The 22,209-nt window shown below is 54.5% G+C and overlaps 1 protein-coding gene across 4 annotated transcripts in view; it reads left to right on the top strand.

Annotated features, from left to right (window-relative positions):
* slc5a6a (solute carrier family 5 member 6a) overlaps positions 1–22,209 on the top strand; it is a 130,058-nt gene that overhangs the window by 6,927 nt on the left and 100,922 nt on the right. For all 4 annotated transcript variants that reach the window (XR_015074215.1, XR_015074226.1, XM_085970600.1 and 1 more), the window contains exons 2-4: positions 1,965–2,788; positions 5,838–5,903; positions 11,285–11,336. Coding sequence is in view for 2 of the 4 variants with exons in the window: in XM_085970600.1 (XP_085826726.1) it covers positions 2,441–2,788; positions 5,838–5,903; positions 11,285–11,336 (466 nt within the window). In the remaining 2 variants the exon portion in view is untranslated. The remainder of the gene's footprint in view (positions 1–1,964; positions 2,789–5,837; positions 5,904–11,284; positions 11,337–22,209) is intronic.

Below are 22,209 nucleotides of genomic sequence, written 5' to 3'. Positions count from 1 at the left end.
TTGATGAAGGGAATGCAATGGATGTTGTCTACATGGATTTTCGGAAGACGTTTGACAAAGTACCACATAGAAGGCTGGTTAACAAAATTGAGGCTCATGGAATAGGTGGGTCAGTGGCAGCTTGGATAAGGAATTGGCTTAAGGACAGAAAACAGTGAGTTGTGGTAAATGGCTGTCTTTCAGACTGGAGGATGGTAGACAGTGGTGTTCCCCAAGGTTCAGTGCTAGGGCCACTGCTTTTTTTGATATATATAAATGACCTGGATATTGGAATACAGAGTAGAATTTCTAAATTTGCCGATGACACCAAACTTGGGGTTGTGGCAAACAGTGAGGATGATACCAATCGACTGCAACAGGACATAGGAAGGCTAGCAGAATGGGCAGACAAGTGGCAGATGGAATTTAATACAGAGAAATGTGAGGTGATGCATTTTGGCAGAAGGAACAGGGAGAGGCAATATACACTTAATGGCACAGTTTTAAAGAGTGTGCAGGGACAGAGGGACCTGGGAGTTAATGTGCATAGGTCCCTGAAGGTGGCAGGACATATTGAGAGAGTGGTTTGCAAAGCATATGGGATCTTGGGCTTCATAAATCGAGGTATTGAGTACAAAAGTAGAGAAGTTATGCTGAACCTTTATAAAGCGCTGGTTAGGCCACAACTGGAGTATTGCGTCCAGTTCTGGTCACCGCACTTTAGGAAGGATGTGAAGGCCCTTGAGAGGGTGCAGAGGAGATTTACCAGAATGGTTCCGGGGATGGGGGGGATCTTAGCTATAAGGACAGGGTGGAGAAGCTGGATTTGTTTTCATTAGAGCAAAGGAGGTTGAGGGGTGATTTGATAGAGGTGTTCAAGATTATGACGGGTTTGGATAGGCTAGACGGGGAAAGGCTGTTCCCACTAGTTGATGGTACAAGGACTAGGGGACACAGATTTAAGGTTTTGGAAAAGATATACAGGGGGGATGTGAGGAAAAGCTATTTTACACAACGAGTGGTGATGACCTGGAACTCGCTGCCGACGGAAGTGGTGGAAGCGGAGACACTCAATGTTTTCAAGGGGAGACTGGATAGGCACTTGAGGGAAATAAACTTGCAGGGCTACGGGGATAGAGCGGGGGAATGGGAATGACTGGATTGCTCTACAGCGAGCCGGCATGGACTCGATGGGCCGAATGGCCTCCTTCTGTGTTGTTATGACTGTTATGACGTGTACTCACTGTTGTCATGTAGGAAATGCAGCAGCCAATTTGTGCACAGCAAGGTCCCACAAACAGCAAAGAGATAAATGACCAGATGTTTTAGTGATGTTGGTTGAGGAATAAATGTTGGCCAGGACAAGTGGGAGAACTTCCCTGCTCTGGGTGGGAATACTGCCGTGGGATCTTTTGCGTGCTGTAGAGAGGGCAGACGGGGCCAAGGTATAACTTCTCATCCGAGAGACGGCATCTCCGATAGTGCAGCGCTCCCTCAGCAGCGCACTGGAGAGTGTCAGCCGAGATTATGGGGCTCAAGTCTCTGGAGTGGAACTTGAACCCATGACCTTCTGACTCCGAGGCAAGAGCGCAACCCGCTGAGCCGCGGCTGACACCTTTTGAACTTGGCCTTCTCCCGTCTTTGATACTGGCCAGTTGCGATGACGGGGGGCAAGCTCCCAGCTCTCCCTCCCTCGAGGATCGGTGCCTGCTCGAGGTGGGCAGAAGAGGAGGAGGATTAATGTAAAAGAGAACACGCCGCAACTAGCTTTCATTCCAAGAAGGTCAAATTCTTGCTAGGATTATAAGCTGCTTTCTACCACTTAAACTCCCTGAAGCTGAGCACAATCCAGCTGACTTATTTGCACAGAATTTCAATCAAAAGCTGCACTATTATGAAACAGTGCGGTGGCCAAGATTGTGGAAAGCAGCGACGTTTTGTCTGTCGGAGATTAAATGACCTCTTCTGTCTTTCTCTTCCCCTAGGCTGGATGGACGCCCTCCTCCCTTCCGCCTCGCTTATCTTCTAACCAGCCTTGGACAGCGTGTTCCCTTCGACTGCTGGGCGTTCCACCTGGTTAAAGCCCGGTGATCTCTGCTCCGTCAATCTGTGTGGTTTTATTTTTGTGTGCGCGCTGACCCTCCTGGTGGACCATTTATGGAAGGAATGCCCAGAGAGAGGCAGTGATTGGATTGACCGACTGGCGGGGGGTGCAGACTCTGGCCGTGCTGCTTTCTCCGGGCTCCGCTCTATGCCGGTCGCCCCGTCCTGTCCCGTGTGTGTGTGTGTGTTAATGATTTCTTGCTCTCTTAATGAGAATGGCACGGACTATACTGTGATGTTCTAAGCCAGGAAGCTCCTCTCTCTGTCTCCCCGAACTCACTGACACTTCCCCCGGAGACTGTGGCGGGGTCGAGAGCTGTGTGAGGCAGGCGGGCCTCTCCGCGCCCGCTGAGCGAGAATGTCCTCTTCAGCGATGATGCGCTTTTCGGTGGCGGACTACGTCATCTTCGCCCTGCTCCTGGTTTTCTCCTCGCTCATCGGGCTCTTCTACGCGCTGAGTGGCGGGCGGCAGCGGACCACGCAGGAGTTCCTGCTGGCGGGACGCAGCATGACCTTCATGCCGGTGGCACTCTCCCTCCTCGCCACCTTCCAGTCGGCCGTGGCCATCTTAGGCGTGCCGTCCGAGATCTACACGTCCGGCACGGAGTACTGGTTCCTGGGCTGCTCCTACTTCCTGGGGCTCCTCATCCCGGCTCACATCTTTGTCCCCATGTTTTACCGGCTGGGCCTCACCAGCACATACGAGGTAAGTGGAAAAGCTCTAGAGAGAGAAAGGTGCGAGGATTTACAAGGACGACACCAGAATGCCTCCATCCGTTACGTGGAGAGACTGGGATTGTTCTCCTTGGAGCAGAGAAGGATTAAGGGGAAATTTAATAGAGGTGTTCAAAATCATGAGGGGTTTTGATAGAGTAAATAAGGAGAGACTCTTTCCAGTGGCAGGAGGGTCGGTAACCAGAGGACACAGACTTAAGATTATTGGCATAAGCGCCAAAGGTGAGATGAGAAGACATTTCTTTTACGCAGCGAGTTGTGGTGATCTGGAACGCGCTGCCTGAAAGGGCGGTGGAAGCAGATTCAATAATAACTATCAAAAGGGAATTGGATAAATACTTGAAGGGGAAAATGTTGCAGGATTACGGGGAAAGAGCAGCGAGAGTGGGTCTGATTGGATAGCTCTTTCAAAAAACCGGCACAGCCACGATGGGCCGAATGGCCTTATGTGCTATAAGATTCTATGAACTGAGGGGTTACAACTCGAGAAAGATTGAACTGTCTGGGGCTCTTTACTCTAGAAAAGAGAAGGCTGAAGGGTGACCGAATAGAGTTCTTTAAAATTATGAAAGGGTTTGATAGGGTAGACGTAGAGAAGATGTTTCCACTTGGGGGCGGGGGGTGGGGGGGGGGTGGGGTGGGTGGGGGGGGGGTGGGGTGGGTGGGGTGGGTGGGTGCGGGGGGTGGGGGGGGGGTGGGGGTGGGGTGGGGGGGGGGGGGGGGGGGAGTCCAAAACTAGAGGTCATAAATATAAGATAGTCACTAATAAATCCAACATGAAACTCAGGAGAAACTTCTTTACCCAGAGCGTGGTGAGAATGTGGAACTCGCTGCCACAGGGAGTGGTTGAGGCGAATAGTATGGATGCGTTTAAGGGGAAGGTGGATATGTACACGAGGGGGAAAGGAAAAGAATATGATGATAGGGTTAGATTAAGTGGGGTGGGAGGCGGCTCGTCTGGAGCATAAACTCCGGCGTGGACCAGTGGGGTGGAATGGCCTGTTTGTGTGCTGTAAGTTCTATGTGAGTGGACACCCATTTACTCAGTGGCCCTCGCTGGTCAGTGGCTGGTGTCCAATAGAAATTGCTGACTAGGCACAGGTGTAGCTATGGTTTGAGCCGCATGCACTCATTTTAGTAGACAACACCTTAACTACACTACAGGTAAATGTGCTTCACGTGTGTGTATAAGAGCAGACATCTACTGCCATTCAGTAACCAAAGAAGTAAAGCGCTCAACGATTTAAAAAAAAAAAACCCCCACAGAAAGGTTGATGTTGACATGCACCCACCGTGCGAGTATGAGTGTTGAGCTCACCGTGCCCAGCGACGGTTTCTGTTGCTTAATTAAAAAATTCAATGCAATTATCCACACCTGGATTCCCAATTAGCCACTTGTGTCTAGTGGCTAACGTACTGGGCAACACTGTTTTAGCGTGACCAGTGGTTTAGTATATGTTAAATGTCGTTCATTAAAGGCTTGGCCTGGGGACCCCCATCCCCCGGCTGCATCCATGAGTTCATCCAGGGAAGGCCCCGGGTCTATGCTGTTGGCCTCAGCACCATTCAGTTAAGCGTGGGGGGAGAAATAAAATCAACGGTTCTGGTTCCCACTCCTGATTGCTATCCAGTTCGCCCTGCCGGAGGCGCACGTTTGTGGGTAAGGAATAGAATTGGGCTTGGATACTGAGAAGTGTAGAGGAACAGAGGGACCTTGGAGTGCATGTCCACAGATCCCTGAAGGTAGCAGGACAGATAGATAAGGTGGTTAAGAAGGCACACGGAATGCTTGCCTTTATTAGCCGAGGCATAGAATACAAGAGCAGTGGGGTTATGCTTCAACTGTATAATCCACTAGTTAGGCCTCAGCTAGAGTACTGCGTGCAGTTCTGGTCACCACATTACAGGAAGGATGTGATTGCACCAGAGAGGGTATGGAGAAGATTTATGAGGCTGTTGCCGGGACTGGAGAATTTTAGCTATGAGGAAAGATTGGATAGGCTGGGGTTGTTTTCTTTGGAACAGAGGAGGCTGAGGGGAAACTTAATTGAGGTGTATAAAATTATGAGGGGCCTCGATAGAGTGGATAGGAAGGCCCTATTTCCCTTAGTAGAGGGGTCGATAACCAGAGGGGAGTTGAGAACTTTTTTCACCCAGAGGGTGGTGGGGGGTCTGGAACTCACTGCCTGAAAGGGTGGTAGAGGCAGAAACCCTCATCGCATTTAAAAAGTACTTGCATATGCACTTGAAGTGCTGTAACCTACAGGGCTATAGACCGAGAGCTGGAAAGTGGGATTAGGCTGGAGAGCTCTTTCTCGGCCGGCACAGACACATCTGTGCTGTAAATTTCTATGATTCTATGTGAAACCTACTATGGTCGAAGAGCCAGCTGGTGCTCACTGTCCAGGCTCTTGTGTGAAGAATGCCCACTCATTTTATTTGTGATCCCAGGACTGACGAGGCGGTATTTATTGTACACCCTCGGCTGCCCTGAGAGGGTGGTAGTGGGCCTTCTCCTTTAGTGCTCCTCTTTAAACTGAGTGGCTTGCATGACAATTGGGGACACTCCCCCCCTCCCCCTTTTCCCTCCCGGGTGAAAATGAACAGATTTATTAAATTAATTTTCATAACTTGTTACGGTGGGATTTGAACTCGCAAACTGGTTGCATAGATTAGGCTTGAATCTTTTACGTGCGCCAGAGAGGACAGACGGGGCCTCAGTTTAACATCTCATCCGAAAGACAGCACCTCCGACAGCGCAGCACTCCCTCAGTACTGCACTGGAAGTGTTATCCTAGATTAGTGGCTCAGGTCTCTGGAGTGGGACTTGAACCCACGACCTTCTGACTCAGTGGCGATCGTGCTGCCCACTGAGACGCGGCTGACAATACGGCCAGCGTACAGGAGCTGGGTTCTTTTTTTTTACCCACGCTCTGGCTCGTGCAGTTGTGCTCCCTCTTAGATTGTTTCCGCTCCTGTTGCCTGTAATTTGAATTTGAAGGTTTGTGTTTCTCTTCCAGTACCTGGAGCTGCGGTTTAACAAGATGACGCGGCTGTGCGGGACGTTGACCTTTATATTCCAGATGGTGAGTGTGGTGTCCGGCAGATGTTTCTAGCAGGAGCGGGTTAAATACTCCTGAGGTGGAACTTTCGTTCAAACAGCCAGGAACATAAAATAAATAAACTTCCGGTACTGTCAAAAAGAAAAAAAAAACCTGTCCGCCGCACTGCTATAGAGATTCGGTCATTCACTGGGAAATAAATCAGTTCCTTTAACCAATTGAGATCAAATTTAGAAAGAAAGAAAATCTTGCATTTCTATAGCACCTTTCACGACCGTAGGACGTCCCAAAGTACTTTACAGCCAATGAAGTACTTTTGAAGTGTAGTCACTGTTGTATTGTAGGAAATGTAGCAGCCAATTAGCGCACTGCAAGCTCCCACAAGCAGCAATGTGATAATGACCGGATAATCTGTTATAGTGATGTTGATTCAGGGATAAATATTGGCCAGGACAGTGGGGAGAACTCCCCTGCTCTTCTTCGAAATGGTGCCATGGGCTCTTTTACATCCACCTGAGAGAGCAGACGGGGCCTCGGTTTAACGTCTCATCCGACAGTGCGGCACTCCCTCAGCACTGCACTGGGAGGGTCCGCCTAGATTTTTGTGCTCAAGTCTCTGGAGCGGGACTTGAACCCACGACCTTCTGACTCGGACGAGGGTGCTACCCACTGAGCCACAGCTGACACATTCTCAAATTTAATCCTTCTGTTCTTCACTAAATGTTAAAAGTTAAGGCATGCTCAGTATGTCACGCTGCCCTTCGTGAAAAGTGACATTCATTTTGCGTTAACAAAAATTTGCCTCAAGTAGCCTGCTCACGTTCTGTGCTAACTGTAACTGATGTCGGCCGAATGGGGCTGTGATTGGCCTCCCCCTGGGTTAGCATGGGTGTCTTTGGACAGGGTCGGCCATCTACTGAACCGCCGTCCCTCCGCCCCTTCCCTCCCCTGGAAGTGTGGGTGTGAGCCAGGCCAGGAATAGCCTTGGCTGCAGTACTTGCCCAAATCGAACAGGCTGCAAATCACTTGGTGTCCACCATGAATAATGGTCAGTTGGGCCAAGGTATTGGAAGTAGTATGGAGCCGCACGCCAACAAGGAGTCAACACCTCGGGAAAGGGAGCGGGGAATTAGTGGGGAGGGGAAATGTCCTATTTTGAAGTAGGCCACTTAATAATAAACACAACTCAACAGTTAACATGAGTATGTAAGTTAATCCGATTGGTTAATCTCCATTGGGTCTCTGCCAGTTCTTCTCTCACAGGATCACTAAGAGCGAGTACAAAATTAATTAAAAAGGCTAAAGGAATGTTGGCCTTTATCTCAAGCGGGCTGGAATACAAAGGGGTGAAACTATATTACGTTATATAAAGCTCTGGTAAGACCCCATCTGGAGTACCCGCGTTCAGTTCTGGGCCCCGCACCTCAGGAAGGACATACTGGCCCTGGAGGGGGAGCAGCGCAGATTCACCAGAATGATACCGGGGTTTAAGTTATGAGGACAGGTTGCAAAGACTAGCCTTGTATTACCTTGAATATAGAAGACTAACGGGTGATCTAATGGAGGTGTTTAAGATGATCAAAGGCGTTGATAGGGTAGATGGAGAGAAACTATTTCCTCTGGTGGAGGGAGTCCAGAACAAGGGGGCATAACCTGAAAATTAGAGCCAGGCTGTTCAAGGGTGATGCCAGGAAGCACTTCTTCACACAAAGGGTAGTGGAAATCTGGAACTCTCCCTAAAACGCTGTTGAGGCCGGGGGGTCAATTGAAAATTTCAAAACTGACCGATAGGTTTTTGTTCGGCACGGGTATTAAGGGTTACAGAACCAAGGCGCATAGATGGAGTTAAGATACAGGTCAGCCATGATCTAACTGAATGGCGGAACAGACTCGAATGGCCTTCTCCTGTTCCGAGGAGGCTGTCTTAAAGTTCTCCACGCTACCTGCGTCCCTGGCCAGTCCATTCCACATGTTCACCACCCTCTGCGTGAAGGATCTAAACTCTCTGTGCACCTCTCTTCTAACTCTGAGCCGTGACCCCTGGTTCTAGAGTTTGTGAGCGTTTTGAACTCATCAGGGTTGAATTTATCTGTTGCCTTAAGGAGCTGGACTAATATCTCACCCGATCGTCTCGTCTCTTCAGCGTAAGCAAATCCCAGGCTCTCCTCGTGGCTCAGCTGCCATAAGCCAGGTCTCTCATTATATAGAATTTACAGCACAGAAACAGGCCATTCAGCCCAACCGGTTTATGCTCCGCACAGGCCTCCTCCCGCCCTACATATCCTTCTCTTCTTTTCTCCCTCGTGTACTTATCTAGCTTCCCCTTAAGTACATCTATGCGATTCGCCTCAACCACTCCCTATGCCACATTCTAACCACCGGCTAAAGAAGTTAGCTAATTCTCGGGATGTGGGCATCCCTAGTTGCCGTGAGAAGATGGCGATGGGCCCACTGAGTGGCTGCCTAGGTCACTTCAGGGAGCAGTTAAGCGAGAACCACATTTGTGTGGCACTGGAGCCACATAGACACCAGACCGGGTAAGGACTACAGGTTTGATTCCCTAAAGGACATTAGTGAACCAGTTGGGTTTTTTTTAACGACAATCCGACAGCTTCACTTTCACTGATAACCAGCTTTTTATTTCAAGAATTGTTAAAACTGAATTCAAGTGGGATTTGAACTCACGTTCTCTGGATTACTAGTCCCGTGACATAATCACTACACTACCGCAGCATGACTTGGGTGTGAAACGGCAGTGGTGACTGACTTGCACCATGGAGACCCTGTGTATTCACAGTGGGTTAAGACAAACCGCACTTGAATACAAAGACTTGAACTTTAGTCATTCAGTAACGAGAGTGTTTGTGCGTGGTTTTATCAGCAAACACTGGAGCCTGAATCACACAATGCCAAGCCTGTAGATTCCTGCAGGGGATCTGTTCTACAAAAGGTACAAAGTAATGATCAGCTATCTAGCTGCCCAGTTTTTCTACAGACTCCTCTCTGATCACTTGATATTCCTTTCTTTGGTTCTAAAGGTCGAAATCAGATTAAATTTGGAACCAGTGTTCATTTTATCTGCATTCTACAGAAGTTAATTGTTAAACCAGATTGTTCTCTAGATTCTGGGTAGATGACAAAAACAGATTTAGATGCTGCATGTAGATTGATGCAGCACAGAAGGAGGCCATTCGGCCCAGTGTGCCTGTGCCCGCTCTTTGAAAGAGCTATCCAATTAGCCCCACTCCCCTGCTCTTTTCCCATAGCCCTGCAAATTTTTACTTTTCAAGTATTTATCCAATTCCCTTTTGAATGTTACTATTGAAGGATGTAGGCTATCAGGTCCAGGGAATTTGTTGGCTTTAGTCCCCTTAATTTCTCCAGCACAATTTCTTTACTAATACAAATTTGTTTAAGTTCCTCATTCTCACTAGACCCTTGGTTCCCCACTATTTCCAGAATGTTTTTTGTGTCTTCTGCTGTGAAGACAAGTAAAATGTATTTGTTTAATGTTTCTGCCATTTCCTTATTCCCCATTATAATTTCTCCTGTCTCTGCCTGTAAGGGACCCTCGTTTACTTTCACGTACCGCCCTCCCTGTCTCCCCACTAATCAATATAACCCCCATAGAGTTTGATGGACATTCTGACAAATATATTGGAAGCTAATGCAGCATCTGTCATTCATAATTGATGCTGTGGTTTATGCTTCTTTTTAGCAGCAGTTATATAAATATCCCTGGTCTGTTAGTCAGCAACGCTTTCATAGTATCATAGAAAGGTACAGCACAGAAGGCGGCCATTTTGCCCATCGAGTCTGCGCTGGCTCTTTCGAAGATCCTTCACCCTTTCAGGCAGTGCATTCCAGATCACAGCAACTCGCTGCATAAAATAAAAAGAAGTTGCCCCCATCTCCCCTATGGTACTTTTGCCAATTACCTTAAATCTGTGTCCTATGGGGATTCTAGGACTAGGGGGCCATAGTCTAAAAATTAGAGCCAGACCTTTCAGGAGTGAAATTAGGAAACACTTCTACACACTCTGGAATTAGGAAACACGTCTAGAACTCTGTTCCGCAAACAGCAATTGATGCTCGATCAATTGTTAATTTTAAATCTGAGGTTGATAGCTTTTTGTTGACCAAAGGTATTAAGGGACATAGCCAAAGGTAGGTATATAGAGTTAGGTCGCAGATCAGCCATGATCTCATTGAATGGCGGAACAGGCTCGAGGGGCAGAATGGCCTCCTCCTATGTTCCTATAGCTACCGTCCCTCCCACCAGTGGAAACCACCTTTCTACAAGTATGCTGAACTAATTTGACGTTGCAGCTCCTAGACTGAATCTAAGGGATCAAAAATAAACAAATCTCCAGGGGTGACGGCACATACCAGAAGGAGCTCAATGAGCTTAGAGATAAAAAGAAAAAACTTGCATTTATAAAGCGCCTTTCACAACCTCAGGGCACGCCAAAGTGCTTTACAGCCAATGAAGTCCTTTTGAAGCGTTGTAATGTATTAAGCAGCCAATGTGCACACATCGAGGTCTCACAAACAGTAATAAGATAATGACTTGATCTGTTTTAGTAATGTCAATTGAGGGATCAATATTGGCCAGGACACGGTGGAGAAATCCCCTGCTCCTCTTCGAATAGTGCCGTGGGATCTCGAGAGGGCCTCGGTTTAATTTCGCATCTGACAGTGCAACACCCCCTCAGTTCTGCGCTGGGCGTGTCAGCCTGGATTATGTGTTCAAGTCTCTGGAGTGGCGCTTGAACCCACAGCCATGTGACTCGGGCAACAGTGCTACCCACCGAGCCACGGCTGACACCTTTGAGTTGCGGCTGACACCATGCTCTATGAATTGCATGATGAGGGAGTTGGTGAACATGGCAAGTCTCAATGGATTGGAACCAAACCACCTTTCAAAAGAGGCAACGAAACAAATCCAAGTAACTACAGACTAAGGCAAAAATAATGGAAAGTAACCTAGTAAATGGCAGCCATGGTGGTTTCAGAAGGAGCAAGAGCCTGCTGGCTAACCTTGACTTTTCTTTTGAGGAGGTGATGTCCCAAGTTGCCAGTGGGAACTCCTATGGCATGTCAAGACTTCCAGAAAGCTTTTGATAGAGTTCCACATGAAAGGCTGCTGAATATGCTCAAGGTAGTGATATCCATAGTACAACCTTGTTATTGGCTGAAGGGGAGTCTCATGCAAAAAGACAGTTGGCGCTCCCTCAGTACTGCCCCGAGGTGTTGATACTTGTGTCTAGTGGGGTTTTTTGAACCAATTGACTCAGGTGACAGTGCCATCACTGACAGTAAGAATGAATTCAGACAGCCAGACCTGTTAGTTGCAGGAGAGGGTTTTGTTCATGGTAATACCAATCTTTCTCTTCTAATTGCAGGTGATTTACATGGGTGTAGTGCTGTATGCACCTGCGCTGGCACTGAATGCAGGTACGTTGAGATAGAGTCGCGGTATAGTGAAATGCCCCAGGGTACTTGAAGCTCACCTGGACAGACGGAGCCCCCTCAGGCCCAAGCTCATTTTCTGAACGCCAGCTACAGTAATGTGAAAGAATTTGGGGTTATTTTTCTAAGAAAACAAACTGTTGGAGAAATAACAACAGAAAATGCTGGAAAAACTCAGCAAGTCAGGCAACATCCGTGGAGAGAAATTTGAAACGTCAACTCAAATTTCTCTCCACGGATGTTGCCTGACTTGCTGAGTTTTTCCAGCATTTTCTGTTGTTATTTCGGATTTCCAACATCTGCAGTATTTTGCTATCAAACTGTTGGAGAATGTGGATTCATTAACTCTTCAGGCAGTGTATTCCAGATCATCATAACTTAGGTAAAAACATTTATCCTCATCTCCCCTCTGGCTCTTTTGCCCATTATCTTAAATCTGTGTTCTCTGGTTACTGACTCTCTCACCAGTTTTTCCTTATTTACTCTATTGTTGTAAACAGCCGACGGTTTCAAACGTTACATAAAGCGTGTTTGGTATCTTAATCTTGGCTTGAGTGTAAGCAGTTATCGTGCGCGGGCAATTGTTTCAGGGGAGTTGGCACGGTGACAGCTCAGTGAGACCAGTGGTGCAGTCAGACTAGCGCAGTGAGACCAGCGGCGCAGTCAGACTAGCGCAGTGAGACCAGCGGTGCAGTCAGACTAGCGCAGTGGGACCAGCGGTGCAGTCAGACTAGCGCAGTGAGACCAGCGGTGCAGTCAGACTGGCGCAGTGAGACCAGCGGTGCAGTCAGACTAGCGCAGTGAGACCAGCGGTGCAGTCAGACTAGCGCAGTGAGACCAGCGGTGCAGTCAGACTAGCGCAGTGAGACCAGCGGTGCAGTCAGACGAGCGCAGTGAGACCAGCGGTGCAGTCAGACTGGCACAGTGAGACCAGCGGTGCAGTCAGACTAGCGCAGTGGGACCAGCGGTGCAGTCAGACTAGCGCAGTGAGACCAGCGGTGCAGTCAGACTAGCGCAGTGAGACCAGCGGTGCAGTCAGACTAGCGCAGTAGGACCAGCGGTGCAGTCAGACTAGCGCAGCAGGACCAGCGGTGCAGTCAGACTAGCGCAGTGAGACCAGCGGTGCAGTCAGACTAGCGCAGTGAGACCAGCGGTGCAGTCAGACTAGCGCAGTGAGACCAGCGGTGCAGTCAGACTAGCGCAGTGAGACCAGCGGTGCAGTCAGACTAGCGCAGTGAGACCAGCGGTGCAGTCAGACTAGCGCAGTGAGACCAGCGGTGCAGTCAGACTAGCGCAGTGAGACCAGCGGTGCAGTCAGACGAGCGCAGTGAGACCAGCGGTGCAGTGAGACCAGCGGTGCAGTCAGACTAGCGCAGTGAGACCAGCGGTGCAGTCAGACTAGCGCAGTGAGACCAGCGGTGCAGTCAGACTGGCGCAGTGAGACCAGCGGTGCAGTCAGACTAGCGCAGTGAGACCAGCGGTGCAGTCAGACTAGCGCAGTGAGACCAGCGGTGCAGTCAGACTAGCGCAGTGAGACCAGCGGTGCAGTCAGACTAGCGCAGTGAGACCAGCGGTGCAGTCAGACTAGCGCAGTGAGACCAGCGGTGCAGTCAGACTAGCGCAGTGAGACCAGCGGTGCAGTCAGACGAGCGCAGTGAGACCAGCGGTGCAGTGAGACCAGCGGTGCAGTCAGACTAGCGCAGTGAGACCAGCGGTGCAGTCAAGACTAGCGCAGTGAGACCAGCGGTGCAGTCAGACTAGCGCAGTGAGACCAGCGGTGCAGTCAGACTAGCGCAGTGAGACCAACGGTGCAGTCAGACTAGCGCAGTGAGACCAGCGGTGCAGTCAGACTAGCGCAGTGAGACCAGCGGTGCAGTCAGACTGGCGCAGTGAGACCAGCGGTGCAGTCAGACTAGCGCAGTGAGACCAGCGGTGCAGTCAGACTAGCGCAGTGAGACCAGCGGTGCAGTCAGACTGGCGCAGTGAGACCAGCGGTGCAGTCAGACTAGCGCAGTGAGACCAGCGGTGCAGTCAGACTAGCGCAGTGAGACCAGCGGTGCAGTCAGACGAGCGCAGTGAGACCAGCGGTGCAGTCAGACTGGCGCAGTGAGACCAGCGGTGCAGTCAGACTAGCGCAGTAGGACCAGCGGTGCAGTCAGACTAGCGCAGTGAGACCAGCGGTGCAGTCAGACTAGCGCAGTGAGACCAGCGGTGCAGTCAGACTGGCGCAGTGAGACCAGCGGTGCAGTCAGACTAGCGCAGTGGGACCAGCGGTGCAGTCAGACTAGCGCAGTGAGACCAGCGGTGCAGTCAGACTAGCGCAGTGAGACCAGCGGTGCAGTCAGACTAGCGCAGTGAGACCAGCGGTGCAGTCAGACTAGCGCAGTGAGACCAGCGGTGCAGTCAGACTAGCGCAGCAGGACCAGCGGTGCAGTCAGACTAGCGCAGTGAGACCAGCGGTGCAGTCAGACTAGCGCAGTGAGACCAGCGGTGCAGTCAGACGAGCGCAGTGAGACCAGCGGTGCAGTCAGACTAGCGCAGCAGGACCAGCGGTGCAGTCAGACTAGCGCAGTGAGACCAGCGGCGCAGTGAGACCAGCGGTGCAGTCAGACTAGCGCAGCAGGACCAGCGGTGCAGTCAGACTAGCGCAGCAGGACCAGCGGTGCAGTCAGACTAGCGCAGTGAGACCAGCGGTGCAGTCAGACTAGCGCAGTGAGACGAGCGGTGCAGTCAGACGAGCGCAGCAGGACCAGCGGTGCAGTCAGACTAGCGCAGCAGGACCAGCGGTGCAGTCAGACGAGCGCAGCAGGACCAGCGGTGCAGTCAGACTAGCGCAGCAGGACCAGCGGTGCAGTCAGACTAGCGCAGTGAGACCAGCGGTGCAGTCAGACTAGCGCAGTGAGACCAGCGGTGCAGTCAGACGAGCGCAGTGAGACCAGCGGTGCAGTCAGACTAGCGCAGTGGGACCAGCGGTGCAGTCAGACTAGCGCAGTGAGACCAGCGGTGCAGTCAGACTAGCGCAGTGAGACCAGCGGTGCAGTCAGACTAGCGCATTGAGACCAGCGGTGCAGTCAGACTAGCGCAGTGAGACCAGCGGTGCAGTCAGACTAGCGCAGTGAGACCAGCGGTGCAGTCAGACTAGCGCAGTGAGACCAGCGGTGCAGTCAGACTAGCGCAGTGAGACCAGCGGTGCAGTCAGAGTAGCGCAGTGAGACCAGCGGTGCAGTCAGACTAGCGCAGTGAGACCAGCGGTGCAGTCAGACTGGCACAGGGGGACCAGCGGTGCAGTCAGACTAGCGCAGCGGGACCAGCGGTGCAGTCAGACTAGCGCAGTAGGACCAGCGGTGCAGTCAGACTAGCGCAGTGAGACCAGCGGTGCAGTCAGACTAGTGCAGTGAGACCAGCGGTGCAGTCAGACTAGCGCGGTGAGACCAGTGGTGCAGTCAGACTGGCGCAGTGAGACCAGCGGTGCAGTCAGACTGGCGCAGTGAGACCAGCGGTGCAGTCAGACTAGCGCGGTGAGACCAGCGGTGCAGTCAGACTAGCGCGGTGAGACCAGCGGTGCAGTCAGACTAGCGCAGCAGGACCAGCGGTGCAGTGAGACTAGCGCAGTGAGACCAGCGGTGCAGTCAGACTAGCGCAGTGAGACCAGCGGTGCAGTCAGACTGGCGCAGTGAGACCAGCGGTGCAGTCAGACTGGCACAGTGAGACCAGCGGTGCAGTCAGACTAGCGCAGTGAGACCAGCGGTGCAGTCAGACTAGCGCAGTGAGACCAGCGGTGCAGTCGGACTAGCGCAGTGTGACCAGCGGTGCAGTCAGACTGGCGCAGTGAGACCAGCGGTGCAGTCAGACTAGCGCAGTGGGACCAGCGGTGCAGTCAGACTAGCGCAGTGAGACCAGCGGTGCAGTCGGACTAGCGCAGTGTGACCAGCGGTGCAGTCAGACTAGCGCAGTGAGACCAGCGGTGCAGTCAGACTAGCGCAGTGAGACCAGCGGTGCAGTCAGACTAGCGCAGTGAGACCAGCGGTGCAGTCAGACTAGAGCAGTGAGACCAGCGGTGCAGTCAGACTAGCGCAGTGAGACCAGCGGTGCAGTCAGACTAGCGCAGTGAGACCAGCGGTGCAGTCAGACTAGCGCAGTGAGACCAGCGGTGCAGTCAGACGAGCGCAGTGAGACCAGCGGTGCAGTCAGACTAGCGCAGTGAGACCAGCGGTGCAGTCAAGACTAGCGCAGTGAGACCAGCGGTGCAGTCAGACTAGAGCAGTGAGACCAACGGTGCAGTCAGACTAGCGCAGTGAGACCAGCGGTGCAGTCAGACTAGCGCAGTGAGACCAGCGGTGCAGTCAGACTAGCGCAGTGAGACCAGCGGTGCAGTCAGACTGGCACAGGGGGACCAGCGGTGCAGTCAGACTGGCACAGGGGGACCAGCGGTGCAGTCAGACTGGCGCAGTGAGACCAGCGGTGCAGTCAGACTGGCACAGGGGGACCCGCGGTGCAGTCAGACTGGCGCAGTGAGACCAGCGGTGCAGTCAGACTAGCGCAGTGAGACCAGCGGTGCAGTCAAACTAGCGCAGTGGGACCAGCGGTGCAGTCAGACTAGCGCAGTGAGACCAGCGGTGCAGTCAGACTGGCGCAGTGAGACCAGCGGTGCAGTCAGACTAGCGCAGTGAGACCAGCGGTGCAGTCAGACTAGCGCAGTGAGACCAGCGGTGCAGTCAGACTGGCACAGTGAGACCAGCGGTGCAGTCAGACTAGCGCAGTGGGACCAGCGGTGCAGTCAGACTAGCGCAGTGAGACCAGCGGTGCAGTCAGACTAGCGCAGTGAGACCAGCGGTGCAGTCAGACTAGCGCAGTGAGACCAGCGGTGCAGTCGGACTAGCGCAGTGAGACCAGCGGTGCAGTCAGGCTAGCGCAGTGAGACCAGCGGTGAAGTCAGACTAGCGCAGTGAGACCAGCGGTGCAGTCAGACTAGCGCAGTGAGACCAGCGGTGCAGTCAGACTAGCGCAGTGAGACCAGCGGTGCAGTCAGACTAGCGGAGTGAGACCAGCGGTGCTGTCAAGACTAGCACAGTGAGACCAGCGGTGCAGTCAGACTAGCGCAGTGAGACCAGCGGTGCAGTCAGACAAGCGCAGTGAGACCAGCGGTGCAGTCAGACTAGCGCAGTGAGACCAGCGGTGCAGTCAGACTAGCGCAGTGAGACCAGCGGTGCAGTCAGACTAGCGCAGTGAGACCAGCGGTGCAGTCAGACTAGCGCAGTGAGACCAGCGGTGCAGTCAGACTAGCGCAGTGAGACCAGCGGTGCAGTCAGACTAGCGCAGTGAGACCAGCGGTGCAGTCAGACGAGCGCAGTGAGACCAGCGGTGCAGTGAGACCAGCGGTGCAGTCAGACTAGCGCAGTGAGACCAGCGGTGCAGTCAGACTAGCGCAGTGAGACCAGCGGTGCAGTCAGACTGGCGCAGTGAGACCAGCGGTGCAGTCAGACTAGCGCAGTGAGACCAGCGGTGCAGTCAGACTAGCGCAGTGAGACCAGCGGTGCAGTCAGACTAGCGCAGTGAGACCAGCGGTGCAGTCAGACTAGCGCAGTGAGACCAGCGGTGCAGTCAGACTAGCGCAGTGAGACCAGCGGTGCAGTCAGACTAGCGCAGTGAGACCAGCGGTGCAGTCAGACGAGCGCAGTGAGACCAGCGGTGCAGTGAGACCAGCGGTGCAGTCAGACTAGCGCAGTGAGACCAGCGGTGCAGTCAAGACTAGCGCAGTGAGACCAGCGGTGCAGTCAGACTAGCGCAGTGAGACCAGCGGTGCAGTCAGACTAGCGCAGTGAGACCAACGGTGCAGTCAGACTAGCGCAGTGAGACCAGCGGTGCAGTCAGACTAGCGCAGTGAGACCAGCGGTGCAGTCAGACTGGCGCAGTGAGACCAGCGGTGCAGTCAGACTAGCGCAGTGAGACCAGCGGTGCAGTCAGACTAGCGCAGTGAGACCAGCGGTGCAGTCAGACTGGCGCAGTGAGACCAGCGGTGCAGTCAGACTAGCGCAGTGAGACCAGCGGTGCAGTCAGACTAGCGCAGTGAGACCAGCGGTGCAGTCAGACGAGCGCAGTGAGACCAGCGGTGCAGTCAGACTGGCGCAGTGAGACCAGCGGTGCAGTCAGACTAGCGCAGTAGGACCAGCGGTGCAGTCAGACTAGCGCAGTGAGACCAGCGGTGCAGTCAGACTAGCGCAGTGAGACCAGCGGTGCAGTCAGACTGGCGCAGTGAGACCAGCGGTGCAGTCAGACTAGCGCAGTGGGACCAGCGGTGCAGTCAGACTAGCGCAGTGAGACCAGCGGTGCAGTCAGACTAGCGCAGTGAGACCAGCGGTGCAGTCAGACTAGCGCAGTGAGACCAGCGGTGCAGTCAGACTAGCGCAGTGAGACCAGCGGTGCAGTCAGACTAGCGCAGCAGGACCAGCGGTGCAGTCAGACTAGCGCAGTGAGACCAGCGGTGCAGTCAGACTAGCGCAGTGAGACCAGCGGTGCAGTCAGACGAGTGCAGTGAGACCAGCGGTGCAGTCAGACTAGCGCAGCAGGACCAGCGGTGCAGTCAGACTAGCGCAGTGAGACCAGCGGCGCAGTGAGACCAGCGGTGCAGTCAGACTAGCGCAGCAGGACCAGCGGTGCAGTCAGACTAGCGCAGCAGGACCAGCGGTGCAGTCAGACTAGCGCAGTGAGACCAGCGGTGCAGTCAGACTAGCGCAGTGAGACGAGCGGTGCAGTCAGACGAGCGCAGCAGGACCAGCGGTGCAGTCAGACTAGCGCAGCAGGACCAGCGGTGCAGTCAGACGAGCGCAGCAGGACCAGCGGTGCAGTCAGACTAGCGCAGCAGGACCAGCGGTGCAGTCAGACTAGCGCAGTGAGACCAGCGGTGCAGTCAGACTAGCGCAGTGAGACCAGCGGTGCAGTCAGACGAGCGCAGTGAGACCAGCGGTGCAGTCAGACTAGCGCAGTGGGACCAGCGGTGCAGTCAGACTAGCGCAGTGAGACCAGCGGTGCAGTCAGACTAGCGCAGTGAGACCAGCGGTGCAGTCAGACTAGCGCATTGAGACCAGCGGTGCAGTCAGACTAGCGCAGTGAGACCAGCGGTGCAGTCAGACTAGCGCAGTGAGACCAGCGGTGCAGTCAGACTAGCGCAGTGAGACCAGCGGTGCAGTCAGACTAGCGCAGTGAGACCAGCGGTGCAGTCAGAGTAGCGCAGTGAGACCAGCGGTGCAGTCAGACTAGCGCAGTGAGACCAGCGGTGCAGTCAGACTGGCACAGGGGGACCAGCGGTGCAGTCAGACTAGCGCAGCGGGACCAGCGGTGCAGTCAGACTAGCGCAGCGGGACCAGCGGTGCAGTCAGACTAGCGCAGCGGGACCAGCGGTGCAGTCAGACTAGCGCAGTAGGACCAGCGGTGCAGTCAGACTAGCGCAGTGAGACCAGCGGTGCAGTCAGACTAGTGCAGTGAGACCAGCGGTGCAGTCAGACTAGCGCGGTGAGACCAGTGGTGCAGTCAGACTGGCGCAGTGAGACCAGCGGTGCAGTCAGACTGGCGCAGTGAGACCAGCGGTGCAGTCAGACTAGCGCGGTGAGACCAGCGGTGCAGTCAGACTAGCGCGGTGAGACCAGCGGTGCAGTCAGACTAGCGCAGCAGGACCAGCGGTGCAGTGAGACTAGCGCAGTGAGACCAGCGGTGCAGTCAGACTAGCGCAGTGAGACCAGCGGTGCAGTCAGACTGGCGCAGTGAGACCAGCGGTGCAGTCAGACTGGCACAGTGAGACCAGCGGTGCAGTCAGACTAGCGCAGTGAGACCAGCGGTGCAGTCAGACTAGCGCAGTGAGACCAGCGGTGCAGTCGGACTAGCGCAGTGTGACCAGCGGTGCAGTCAGACTGGCGCAGTGAGACCAGCGGTGCAGTCAGACTAGCGCAGTGGGACCAGCGGTGCAGTCAGACTAGCGCAGTGAGACCAGCGGTGCAGTCGGACTAGCGCAGTGTGACCAGCGGTGCAGTCAGACTAGCGCAGTGAGACCAGCGGTGCAGTCAGACTAGCGCAGTGAGACCAGCGGTGCAGTCAGACTAGCGCAGTGAGACCAGCGGTGCAGTCAGACTAGAGCAGTGAGACCAGCGGTGCAGTCAGACTAGCGCAGTGAGACCAGCGGTGCAGTCAGACTAGCGCAGTGAGACCAGCGGTGCAGTCAGACTAGCGCAGTGAGACCAGCGGTGCAGTCAGACGAGCGCAGTGAGACCAGCGGTGCAGTCAGACTAGCGCAGTGAGACCAGCGGTGCAGTCAAGACTAGCGCAGTGAGACCAGCGGTGCAGTCAGACTAGAGCAGTGAGACCAACGGTGCAGTCAGACTAGCGCAGTGAGACCAGCGGTGCAGTCAGACTAGCGCAGTGAGACCAGCGGTGCAGTCAGACTAGCGCAGTGAGACCAGCGGTGCAGTCAGACTGGCACAGGGGGACCAGCGGTGCAGTCAGACTGGCACAGGGGGACCAGCGGTGCAGTCAGACTGGCGCAGTGAGACCAGCGGTGCAGTCAGACTGGCACAGGGGGACCAGCGGTGCAGTCAGACTGGCGCAGTGAGACCAGCGGTGCAGTCAGACTAGCGCAGTGAGACCAGCGGTGCAGTCAAACTAGCGCAGTGGGACCAGCGGTGCAGTCAGACTAGCGCAGTGAGACCAGCGGTGCAGTCAGACTGGCGCAGTGAGACCAGCGGTGCAGTCAGACTAGCGCAGTGAGACCAGCGGTGCAGTCAGACTAGCGCAGTGAGACCAGCGGTGCAGTCAGACTGGCACAGTGAGACCAGCGGTGCAGTCAGACTAGCGCAGTGGGACCAGCGGTGCAGTCAGACTAGCGCAGTGAGACCAGCGGTGCAGTCAGACTAGCGCAGTGAGACCAGCGGTGCAGTCAGACTAGCGCAGTGAGACCAGCGGTGCAGTCGGACTAGCGCAGTGAGACCAGCGGTGCAGTCAGGCTAGCGCAGTGAGACCAGCGGTGAAGTCAGACTAGCGCAGTGAGACCAGCGGTGCAGTCAGACTAGCGCAGTGAGACCAGCGGTGCAGTCAGACTAGCGCAGTGAGACCAGCGGTGCAGTCAGACTAGCGGAGTGAGACCAGCGGTGCTGTCAAGACTAGCACAGTGAGACCAGCGGTGCAGTCAGACTAGCGCAGTGAGACCAGCGGTGCAGTCAGACTAGCGCAGTGAGACCAACGGTGCAGTCAGACAAGCGCAGTGAGACCAGCGGTGCAGCCAGACTAGCGCAGTGGGACCAGCGGTGCAGTCAGACTGGCGCAGTGAGACCAGCGGTGCAGTCAGAGTAGCGCAGTGAGACCAGCGGTGCAGTCAGACTGGCACAGGGGGACCAGCGGTGCAGTCAGACTGGCGCAGTGAGACCAGCGGTGCAGTCAGACTAGCGCAGTGAGACCAGCGGTGCAGTCAGACTAGCGCAGTGAAACCAGCGGTGCAGTCAGACTAGCGCAGTGAGACCAGCGGTGCAGTCAGACTAGCGCAGTGAGACCAGCGGTGCAGTCAGACTAGCGCAGCGGGACCAGCGGTGCAGTCAGACTAGCGCAGTGAGACCAGCGGTGCAGTCAGACTGGCGCAGGGGGACCAGCGGTGCAGTCAGACTAGCGCAGCGGGACCAGCGGTGCAGTCAGACTAGCGCAGTGAGACCAGTGGTGCAGTCAGACTGGCGCAGGGGGACCAGCGGTGCAGTCAGACTGGCGCAGTGAAACCAGCGGTGCAGTCAGACTAGCGCAGCGGGACCAGCGGTGCAGTCAGACTAGCGCGGTGAGACCAGCGGTGCAGTCAGACTGGCGCAGTGAGACCAGCGGTGCAGTCAGACTAGCGCAGTGAGACCATCGGTGCAGTCAGACTAGCGCAGTGAGACCAGCGGTGCAGTCAGACTGGCGCAGTGAGACCAGCGGTGCAGTCAGACTAGCGCAGTGAGACCAGCGGTGCAGTCAGACTAGCACAGTGAGACCAGCGGTGCAGTGAGACTAGCGCAGTGAGACCAGCGGTGCAGTCAGACTAGCACAGTGAGACCAGCGGTGCAGTCAGACTAGCGCAGTGAGACCAGCGGTGCAGTCAGACTAGCACAGTGAGACCAGCGGTGCAGTCAGACTAGCACAGTGAGACCAGCGGTGAAGTCAGACTAGCGCAGTAGGACCAGCGGTGCAGTCAGACTAGCGCAGTGAGACCAGCGGTGCAGTCAGACTAGCGCAGTGAGACCAGCGGTGCAGTCAGACTAGCGCAGTGAGACCAGCGGTGCAGTCAGACTAGCGCAGTGAGACCAGCGGTGCAGTCAGACTAGCGCAGTAGGACCAGCGGTGCAGTCAGACTAGCGCAGTGAGACCAGCGGTGCAGTCAGACTAGCGCAGTGAGACCAGCGGTGCAGTCAGACTGGTGCAGTGAGACCAGCGGTGCAGTCAGACTAGCGCAGTGAGACCAGCGGTGCAGTCAGACTGGGGCAGTGAGACCAGCGGTGCAGTCAGACTAGCGCAGTGAGACCAGCGGTGCAGTCAGACTAGCGCAGTGAGACCAGCGGTGCAGTCAGACTAGCGCAGTGATACCAGCGGTGCAGTCAGACTAGCGCAGTGAGACCAGCGGTGCAGTCAGACTAGCGCAGTGAGACCAGCGGTGCAGTCAGACTAGCGCAGTGAGACCAGCGGTGCAGTCAGACTAGCGCAGTGAGACCAGCGGTGCAGTCAGACTAGCGCAGTGAGACCAGCGGTGCAGTCAGACTGGTGCAGTGAGACCAGTGTTATAGTCAGACTGGTGCAGTGAGACCAGTGTTATAGTCAGACTGGCGCAGTGAGACCAGCGGTGCAGTCAGACTAGCGC

The sequence above is a fragment of the Somniosus microcephalus genome, chromosome 1, assembly GCF_052327205.1.
Source record: "Somniosus microcephalus isolate GS21.2 chromosome 1, FLI_Smic_1.0, whole genome shotgun sequence".
Taxonomy (NCBI): domain Eukaryota; kingdom Metazoa; phylum Chordata; class Chondrichthyes; order Squaliformes; family Somniosidae; genus Somniosus; species Somniosus microcephalus.
This window is presented reverse-complemented; position numbering and strand designations above follow the sequence as displayed.